Genomic DNA, 10,733 nt, shown 5'->3' on the forward strand with positions numbered 1-10,733 from the left:
TTTTAAGGAAAATGTATGGAGCGGGACCAAGAAAACAGTCCGTAATAACGAGTGCCCGTGTTAAGGGGGGACTTAAACTAAATTTGAATGAAATTTGAAGTGGTTTTAAGAAGGGATAGAAGAAAGAAATTGGTTTTTGGAACACTAACAGACAGTTGATACCCACGCAAGAGCACCCCAGGTTTCTAGTGGACTAACTTGGTATCCGTCTATTAATTATTAACCACAAATTCTTATTTTAAAACTTCACTAATTCTTCAATATTTCTTATTTCTCTTAATTTAACCAAATGAATCCTTCTAGAAAAACTATCTCCTCCCAAATATACCCAAAAATCACCCCAAAATTCACAAAACACCCCACAACATAGATTTACGGGATGAACATAGAGTTTTTGGATCGCTTGAAACGTGAACGAGATATTTCCACTAAAGCCATGTAAAGTGCGGTAAAATGGCGTTTACGTTAAGTCCCCCCTTAAGCGGGTGTCCGTAAAACAGGGTTTCAAATTAGATACCCGTAATTGGACATCTATGTCACTTTCTTGCTGTCTCCGTACTGTTTTGCAAAACTGGTTGAATGTATTCCTGGCACTTTCGCTAAAAAAGAGTTTCTCTTTCGTTAATTTCCGAATAAATTAGAAGAGAGCGAGAGAGAGAGAGCGAGAGAGAGAGAGAGAGAGAGAGAGAGAGAGAGAGAGAGAGAGAGAGAGAGAGAGAGAGAGAGAGAGAGAGAGAGAGAGAGAGAGAGAGAGAGAGAGAGAGAGCAAAGTAAAAAAAAAAAAAAAAAAATCAATCAATCAATCACTCAATAAATAAAAGCCGACTACGCACCTTTTGTTCTTATATTGGCAACTTTGGAGAGTCATTTCACGACAAAAATCCATTCGTTCCGCACTCTCTCAGAGGCATGACTTAAACTCGTGGGCTCTTTCAAAAATCCTTCTAGATATATTCGCAATTTCTTACTCCAATGGTCACGTGAACAGAATGGAACGGAAACTGAAACAACCGATAATAATCACCAATAGCGATGATATTAAGAAATGTTTAAAAAACGAACAGGAGTGTTTTATTGGGGTTAAATCACGAGGCGTAGCCAAGTGGTTTTCGCCCCCGTAAAACAAGTGCTGCGAGTTTTTTTTTTGAACGGCTTCAAAAACATTCCTGGAAAAGCGTGTGTCAATAGAGTTCATAACAATGATGCTTTTGGGAACGTTGGAAATTAGCATACGAGGAAAACACCCCACACTAATGAGGAGTGTTTTATCAGCTGATAAAACACCGCATACTAATAAGGAGGTTTATCGATATAAAGTCACTGCACGTGATGTACTATCGATTATTTGATAGGTCAAGGGCTTATGAATTATTAATGAGTTTTTGAAGTATTTGAGTATATTGACCCCCTCATAAAAAGCATTGAACTCGTCATCGTCTAGCTTCTCGTGAGTTCTGAAAGAGTGACTAGAATGTATGTTGAGGAATGAATGGAGGACTGCTTGCGAAGTCATTTTACAGGATTATGCTTATCAGCCACAGGCTAACAAAAGATTGTTTTAATACCCAACTGTACACATTTGGTGATGAATTTTAAATACAAGGTTCTTAATTTAACTTTTTCCTTTTCCTTTTTTTTTTCTTTTTACTATGAACGTTATGAGGTACCTAAGTGATACAAGAGATACACATGGTATTCATTTCTTAGAGTATAAGCTGAGAGAGTTTCACAAACTTTTTAGTCTCCAAAGCCAAGATTTTTCAGCTGATTTTCCAACTCAGTAATTGTAGAATGGTTCATGATAATTTTCACGGTGCATCGTCTTTCATAACTGTACAAATCTTACAACGGCGAACATTTTTGACTGTAGCATACATGCTAGTCTATCAAAGAACCTGGGCCCAGAACCACCAAGTGGCAAGTACTTCATGGTAATGTACCATATAGTCACCTACATAACACTTACCCTCCATATAGTCACCCTTACCTTACCATGAAGTATATGCCCGGGAAGCCCTCCTAACTAAAGATGTACAACCTAACTATTGTTTCTGAACAAACGTCTATTGTTACAGTGACAATAGACTATTGTTATCAGACAACACTCAATTAAGATACATCTTAACTTAACAGGGCTTTGTGAAGCTGGGCCCTGAAGAACAGAGAAGTGTATACCGACAACTGCTATTGCGGAACTTAAGCAGCAATGGCGGCAACGCCAACAAAACATCACTTGGAAATATAACTTTATCTCATTTGTGCTACTTCGCAATTATTTCAACTTGTTGAACTTCTACAGAAAGGTCAAACTGCCCAGTAACCAAATTGGTAGGAGTGGCATTCAAGTTAATAAAAAGAATGAAAAAATATCACCATCGTGTGTTCCGTTCCCCACAAAACCTTGAATTTGATCATTTCACGTTGTTTTACAGAGGACGGCAAAGAAATGTACAAAAATTTAAAACGTTCGTGCAGAGTGATTGTTTTTTCTCATTTAACCTTTCGTTTTGCGGCGTTGTCATTGCCGTCGCTTAAGTTCCATAATACCAGCAAAGCCTACTATGGTTCGAGCCTGCATCACAGCAGCTAAAAGAGAAGGAGAAGTGGAACCACAGTGTGAGTGTCAAGTGTGATGTGCGAAAGGCCCCACTTCTTCCACCTGTCACACTCATGTCTCATTCCCGTCTCTTTTGGCACCTGTCATGGAGACTACTATTGCTAAAAACAGCTCAATATTTTGACACAGCGATAACTTCTATAATGCAAAATACGAACAGTAAGTGCACATGTGACTTCTGTCATTTTAATGGCTAGAGGCTCACGAACGGATAATGGGAGTGCAAAATGACGCCATAAATGAACCCACAATATTACTCCAGGTCCTGTCTCCTCTATGATCACACTAAACTGATTGGGATGCATGAAGCATAAGATAAATCACAAATTATAAAAAAAAAAAAAAATTATATATTAAATTCTTCGAAAATATTGATAGAACAAAAATATCATTCCCTGAGAGAAATTTGATGAGCCCTCCATGATGGTAAACAAAGATTAAGTTAAACGTATCTCTCGTCAGCTGCTAATGCACTTGCTAAGATCTGTACTAAAATCTTCATCAAACGTACAATGGTCAGGAAATATCCATGGAAACATATAGGCCATTTCCAACTCACTTTGAGCCTCATCATGAAAGTGAGGCTAAGTGCGAAGTTTTTATCACGAAAATGAGTTTCATTTATAAGCAAACAAAACTAACTTTGACATCAAAAGCTTCCACAATGAGTTTCACAGCAACTCGGAAATGGCCTATTATTTTTTAGCCGATACATCACCTGGCATCCCTCACCATGTGTTTCATTAAAGATTTTAAACAGGAGGGCAATATGCTTTTGCAGGTATAAAAAATAGAATTTTAAGTTAATTACACACACACACACAAAAAAAAAGGTTTAGATGCTTTAAGCAGCTGGAGAAAAATATCAAACACTTTGACAGCCTGTCAATTTTCTCATCTGATTCTCACTACATTAATCAAGCATTGTGTGCATTGTAAGCATCATACCTGCAAGACATAAACCCTTTCACTACTACCCTTGTTTTATAAGGTGGTACTAACTTACAAGTTTGTGCATCCAAGTAAAATTTGACCATTCAAATAAAAGCTAATGAGCAGTTTTTTTTTCTGTGTTGCTGTTTAGTACAATGGACAAGGTTGTTGCAGGTTTTGATACTATGGATGGAATCCACAAGTGTCAACATTTAAATCAAAGCTACTTAGAAAAGAATGTTCTCCTTTCATGCCATTTGTTATTCAATATTTAGGAAAATACTGTTTGAGGAGAATGTTCTCTGATTTGAACTTGGTGCTTTTTGGGGTGAACAATTCATCATCATCATCATCATCATCACCTTTGACCCTTGGCACTCCCAGGAGAGCATAGGACATGATTCCTTGCTAATGTTTTACCTCTGTCCTACAACTGTGGGTTAAGGAAACAAGGAAACAGCTACAGGAATGCCAAAACAAAAAAAAAAGATTAATTTGCTACTTGCAGTCTGTGAAATAAGCTTTTTTGGCCACATATTTAACTCTAGCAACCAAAAGCATCACTTAGCGGGAGTTTAACGACCCCCACCCCACCCCCAAGTCTGCGATAATTCATTCCTCCATACAGTTTCCACTGGTTAGAGACTGGATCAAACACTTCAATTGTCTTTAGGTATGTGGTTCCATCAAAACCACCCACGGCGAGAAGCTGTCCATTTACAACTGCCAGCCCCACACCACTGCGTCGAGAGTTCATTGCCACCACTGGAGACCACTGGTTTGTTTTGGGATCATAACACTCTGCACTGCTGAGCTCTGTTGCATCATCCCGTCCTCCAACTAATGAAAAGAAAAAACACAAACATATGAATTCATATATATCCCTTTCAGAGAAAGCACATGTTGTCAACAATTTTATTTATTTTTTTCTCAGTGCACAAGCGGGTGCAAATCTGTAAATCATGCAATCTGATTGGTTCTGACTGTGGGCAGAATTTTTTAATCTTGCCCATGAACCTGGGCCAGAAGACCTGGGCCTTGTTTTCTTTTGGAAAAAATTAAAAATTTAACGTCATTCACAGGCCTTTCTTTCACAAATAGTTTTGGAGATGGCATTACCTTTGCCAAAAAGGAAACTCTTTTGCAAACCTTGTGGCTAGACAAAAATAAAACTCCTTAACTTTTCCTTTAAAAAAATCTTTTGTTTCATTGACTCTTCCCTCAACCCTGAATTGGGACTTTAAGAGACAGTTAATGAGATTAACTGGAAGCTATTACTGTATTTGCAGTCTCTTTTGGTTGCTTCATTTGGCATACTGTTCATTTTGTGTTTTGACATATTACATTGCATACCATTGACTCTTTTCTCCAAAATCAAAATCAAATTGATCAAATTGCATTAAACTAAACATCAAGTTGGTGTGAGCATGTTGTTTGTGTTGCAAACAAGAATTTATAAGTATTTCATATTAGCATAAAATTATTATTTTTTGTATTTGATACGTACCAACATAAAGTTTATCTTGGAATAAAGCTGCCCCAAGATGTTTCCTCCGTGTTCCCATGGGTGCGACTGGGCTCCATCGATTTGTTTTAGGATCATACTTCTCTACTGTATTTAAAGGTGATGTGCCATCTGAGCCACCAATGGCATAGAGGTAACCATCAAGAACAGCCACACCCACTCCCAGTCGGCGAGAACTCATGGATGCTACTCTGCACCATCTGTTTTCTTGAGGGTCATACTTTTCGACAATGTAGAGACATGAAACACCATCTTGCCCACCAACGGCATACATGTACCTGTAAGAATTGTCTGTCAGATCAATCAATCAAGTGCCCCTTTAATATAGCTTTGCTGTGAAAATAGACTTTCCAAACCTCAAAAATTAGCTTGAATAGTAGGAGTAGAGTTGATTACAATCATGTTGAACAGGAGCTACAAAACAATGTGAACATTTTACATTTGCCAGACCGTTACACAAATTTGGGAAGTCTTATGCTGACTGACCAACCCTAGATGTTGAAACCACAAATAGCTAACAATAAATAGAAGGAAAAAAGGTGGACTGAACTCTAATGACCAGTTGGGAGAAGTAAAATTTTGATCTTCGGAATGAAAAGAACACTATGCATATGATCTTTTTTTCTAAACCTTACCCATCAAGCACAGCGACACCAACACTGGTTCGACAAGTGCAAGTCGGCGCAACATCACTGCTCCACTGATTTGTTTTGGGATCATATCTTTCAACACTGTTAAGATAGCTACTACCATCATGGCCCCCCACGGCATACAATAAATTGTCCAGGACAGCGACGCCAACACCACAGCGTCGTTTGCTCATAGTGGCAACCATCTTCCAATCATTTGTCTGCGGCTCGTACCGTTCGACACTGCTGATAGCATCTCCACTACACCATCCTCCTACTGCAAACAACACTTCTGTGCATTTAGTGGGTTTTCTTGGTCTCGTGCGGGGACCTTGCATGAGCAACCTTTGTTCAGGAAGTAAAAGATAGTTCTTGGCTTCATCAACTAAGTCCCTACAAGATTCATCACTTTTCACTAGCGGGTCTGTCCCAACGACCCCAACCAGGAACTTAGGCCCTAACAGAGGTAGGCGGACGTGTTGCAAAATTTCCGAAAGATGGCATCTTCTTTCGGAAACGCTATATTTCACCCAGTTTATGACCGCCGTAAAAACTTGTTCTTCGGAACGAATGTTAAGCTCGTCGCTCGAGAGAATGTCCAGAAGTTGTGTCACTGGTAAAAGCAGGAACTCCTCGCTTTCTATGACCTCTTGGAAGTTGTGGTGAGTAAAAATATCCGCGATTTGCAACAGCTCCCGGCACGCGTGAGTATCAGCGAAAGCTCTAATACCGAGACAGTTCGAAGGGTCGAGTTGTCGTTTGAGAAACTCACAACAGATTTCCTGAATTTCTGAGATCTGAAGCAGGCAAGCAGCTGGAAGGAGCGCTTGCACATTGCTCTCTTCCACAGTTATCGAAGCAGTGTACGCAAAATCAACCAGCAATTCCATTGCAGCTTCATCGACATCTTGAATTGTGATTTCCATTTGCCGGCTTTCAGCCATCTCCCCAGTGAACATGGCGCGAAAATATGGGCTACAGGCAGCTAAAATCACTCGGTGGGCGTACAAAGTTTTACTACCAGCCTTTATAACTACATCACATAGTTCCTTGCATTGCCGTAAAGCTTCCAGGGTGTCGATAAGTTGTTTGGGGTGGCGATCGGAGATGTGCCTCATTCTCGGTTTGTTGAACGACTTAGCTGGGCTGCTAGACAACATTCCGAGGTCGAAAGTAACGCTTTTCTCCATTTTAACAAAAAGTGGATATGTACAGAATCAGTACGAACTGTCGATGGCGTACATTAACCCATTGAAGTGTTGTTTTGTTGTACGTTTGATAGAAATTCTGTCTTTTCACGACAACAACAAATGAGATTGATATGACTTTGTGCTGTGGCTTGGTAACCTGGCGTCGAAAAGGGAAAAAAAATAGAGAGAAAACAGAAGGAGTCATGGGAAAAGGCGAAAATAAGCGAACCAGAACAGTGAATGTCTGAAGTTATTTCCTTCTTTGTTTTTCATACCTGGAGTATGAGCAGCAGTTACTCGCTAATGTAGCAAAGAAATGCCGCTGTGGCCGTCCTAATCAGAAGTTCAATAGATTCGCGTCGTCTCTTACGTGTTTTTTTTTTTGTCAATCTTTGGACAGTGTCGCTGGGTTGGTGTTATGGCACGTCCTCAGGCTTGAACAGTCTGTACGCCCCGTGATCAACTCCCTGAGAGAACATACTCTGTGTTCATTGTTTTCCTTCTCTGTTTTTTTTTTTTCAGATTTAGAGGTAAAATTTTACTGCATTTTGCGTTTTCCACTCCAGTATTTAGTAGTCCATGAGAAGTCCGGCGCACTTTGGTATAATCGTTCGAGAGCTTGTCCCGGGAGCTACTGCTAGATACGCAGTTCATCGAATTGAGATTGTAAACAATGCCCAGTATCCCCAGTATCCTATCCTACTGACTAGAAGCTAGTGTGGCGAAACAAATGGCAAATGGCGGCAAATAGCATTCAACCCCTCCAAATGTAAGACCATTTGTATTTCCACTAAGAAAGCCACCAAAAGGAAATACGTTTTTCGTGGGGTCGACCTGGAACAGATTGAATCCTTTTCATACCTGGGAGTAATTCCTTAAAGATGGTTTGAAATGGTCCAAACATGTTCCATCCGTTTCCGAGAAAGCGAGTTAAGCATCGGGTATGATTTAACGGAACCTTTGGAATTGTCTAAAGAGCGTTAAGACAATTGCCTATAAAGCTATAGTCCGTCCGAAATTGGAATATGCCTGTGCCTCTTGCATGGGAACCATATCTCCAAAAGGACATTGTTAAGCTTGAGAGGATCCAGAGGAAAGCAGCACGGTTTTTTTTTTACCAACAACTACCACCTTACAGCCATTGTTACCGAAATGCTTCATGACCAAGAATGGACTAGCCTGGAATTAAGGAGAACTATGACCCGATAATAACCCTCCTGCACAAAATGAGTCGTGGGCAAATTGATATCGATGAGTAAACATTATGCATTAGGCGTCCATTTACTGTTGTTGTTGTACATCAGTGTTCCCAAATATTTTACGATTTTATATACGAGAAACACTGTAGGCAAGGCCTGTTCTAAAAACTGAAGTCAATATATTTTGCACATTAGGATGTATGAAACAATAACTACGAACAAATAGACACCATTAAATAAAGGAGTCACACTTAGCCGCAATCAGTGCGAAATGTTGAATACTCTCGGAGAAATTCTGAGCTTTCAAAATCTGATACTTTTAGAGTTCATTTCTCAAAAATTATTTATAATGTATTATGCTCAAGTTTTCGACGAGTACTAAGTTTGCCCAGAGTGCATTTATTTGTACTGAGTTATAGTTTTGTCGTTTATGCTAATTGACAAATCGACGGCAGTTTTCTATGGTCTATATGTACTCTTATAAACCATAAAATGACGTCATAAAATGTTCAAGACTTTGTAGTTCAACCACTAAGTGGAACCAGGATCCGCAGGCGAGTGGTTTCACTGCCATGTTTTAAACAATTTATGGCGTCATTTCATGGTCTATAACTGAGGATACAGACCAGAAAACTGTCGTTGATTTTTTTTTTACCGGCAAAAACATGGTGAAAGCGAGCCAATCAGCGGGCGGCAATTTTGACAGTTATTGTAACAATTATCCTGCAAAATCGCGCGGAATATCGCCTGATACGTAAACGCCGATTCTCGTTGCGTGTTTTACTAACAACCGGACAGAAGTCCTCAGCTTAGCACTCTAATAAAATAACTACAATTCAATTTCTATCACATTTCATGGGTGCTACGCGGCTATCAAACTTTGTAGTACTAGGCGATTTCAATTGCCCAGTTTAGATGGCAAAGTAAGAGGAAAATCAATAGATTGTAAAAAGTCAGTTATAGATAAAATTTCTTCTCTTTTAACTATATACTCTCTGCAAGATGTCTGGAGGAGAAAAAAAGATAAGTACAAGAGGTAATTCTCCTGGAGAGACAGGCGCCTAAAGTGCAAAGCAGATTAACTTATACTCAAGTTTAATCTCGTACCCATATCTTCCTACTCTTCTGGAGAGAACATCTGGTAAACTCCGTGTAATTGCGTACCCTGCAGGATGCCGTTTGTCTTCGGAGAACACATCAGGTAAAATTGATCATGTTTTCATTTCCAATTTGATTGGCCAATGTATGAAAATTGTCTGATGTAAGTCAGTTGATTAAACCATTTTCACCTTTGCTTTACGCGCGCGTAGACGCATGACTTACAGAAAATTTATCTTGACACTTCTGTCCTTCTGCCTGTTCTGCGAAAGTGGTTTCTTGTATCGAGTTAAACTTAACGTCTTATTATTAAACTTCGATTGCCAAGCAAAACAAGCAAAACTTTTAAAAGAGAGACAACACTACAAAAAATGTATGTTGATTATATAAAAACTTGTCGCCGTTTAATGAGACGTTAAGTTTAAATTGATACAAGACGCCACTTTCCTAGACAATCAGGTAAGTCATGCGTCTTTGCGCGTGCAAAGCAAAGGTGAAATTTTGCATCGGACCGTTTTCATTGACTAATCAGATTGGAGAACGTATAAATCGATTTTACCACGTTTTCTCCGAAGACAAACACCGTCAGGGTACGATGTTAGGGAGCTTAAGCAACGACGACGTCAACGGCAACGAAAACGTCACCTGAAAATATATCTTTATTTCATTTGTGCTACTTCGCGATTATTTCAACTCGCTCAACTTTTACAAAAATGACGAACTATTCAGGAACCAAATTGGTAGGAGTAGCATACAAGTTAAGAAAGAAGATGAAAAAATCACCGTCGTCCCGGCGTTGACGTTCTCCACAAAACCTTAAATGTGGTCATTTCACGTTGTTGTTTTGCAGAGGAAGGCAAAGAAATGTACCGAAATGTAAAACGCACGTGCAGAGCGATTGTTTTTGCTCATTAAACCTATTGTTTTGTGGCGTTGTCGTTGCCGTCGCCGTCGCCGTCGTCGTTGCTTAAGGCTGGTTTCCATATGATCGCGGATCGCAGATCGCAATAAGGTCTGCGATCGTCTGGATATGGAAACCAGCCTTTAGATAGAACATGGTTCTATCTTCTGCGATCGTCTGCGATCGCGATCGCAGGATCACAGACGATCGCAGAAGTAGTTTCCATATGATCGCAGACGATCGCAGATCTTATTGCGATCTGCGATCCGCGATCATATGGAAACCAGCCTTTAAGCTCCCTATTATTTGATTACTTTTTGATTTTTGTCTGAACACCGACAAGTTGCCCCAATACCCTTGATTTGCCGACTGTGTCCAGACATGTCCAACCACCACTACTGTTTTCGACGGTTTCCAGACTCTTTCAATCCAAAGCGATTCCTAGATGAGGATGGAACATCAATCTTCCCAGCTACCTTCAGTTTCCTTCCATTTGGAGCCGGTCCACGAGGTTGTTTGGGCCAAATGTTAGCGAAAATGGAGGTTTTTGTGTTTCTTGTCCAAGCCGTACGGCACTTAAGTTTAGAGCGGTTGCCCCCGGGCTCTTCACAACCAGAAAATCTCGGCAGTTTTCCAAGTTT

The 10,733-nt window shown here is 39.9% G+C and overlaps 1 protein-coding gene across 1 annotated transcript; it reads right to left on the bottom strand.

Annotated features, from left to right (window-relative positions):
* Positions 1-1,522: 1,522 nt before the first annotated feature.
* Positions 1,523-7,055, bottom strand: LOC146463886 (kelch-like protein 20). The gene is made up of 3 exons (XM_085083987.1): positions 5,711-7,055; positions 5,058-5,353; positions 1,523-4,390 (listed from the first exon to the last, which is right to left on the bottom strand). Exons 1-3 carry the CDS (start codon positions 6,892-6,894, stop codon positions 4,095-4,097), a joined length of 1,776 nt encoding a protein of 591 aa, XP_084940113.1. The 5' UTR covers positions 6,895-7,055; the 3' UTR covers positions 1,523-4,094.
* Between the last annotated feature and the right edge of the window lie 3,678 nt (positions 7,056-10,733).

The sequence above is a fragment of the Pavona decussata genome, unplaced genomic scaffold, assembly GCF_977016875.1.
Source record: "Pavona decussata unplaced genomic scaffold, jaPavDecu1.1 SCAFFOLD_174, whole genome shotgun sequence".
NCBI classification, from domain to species: Eukaryota; Metazoa; Cnidaria; class Anthozoa; order Scleractinia; family Agariciidae; genus Pavona; species Pavona decussata.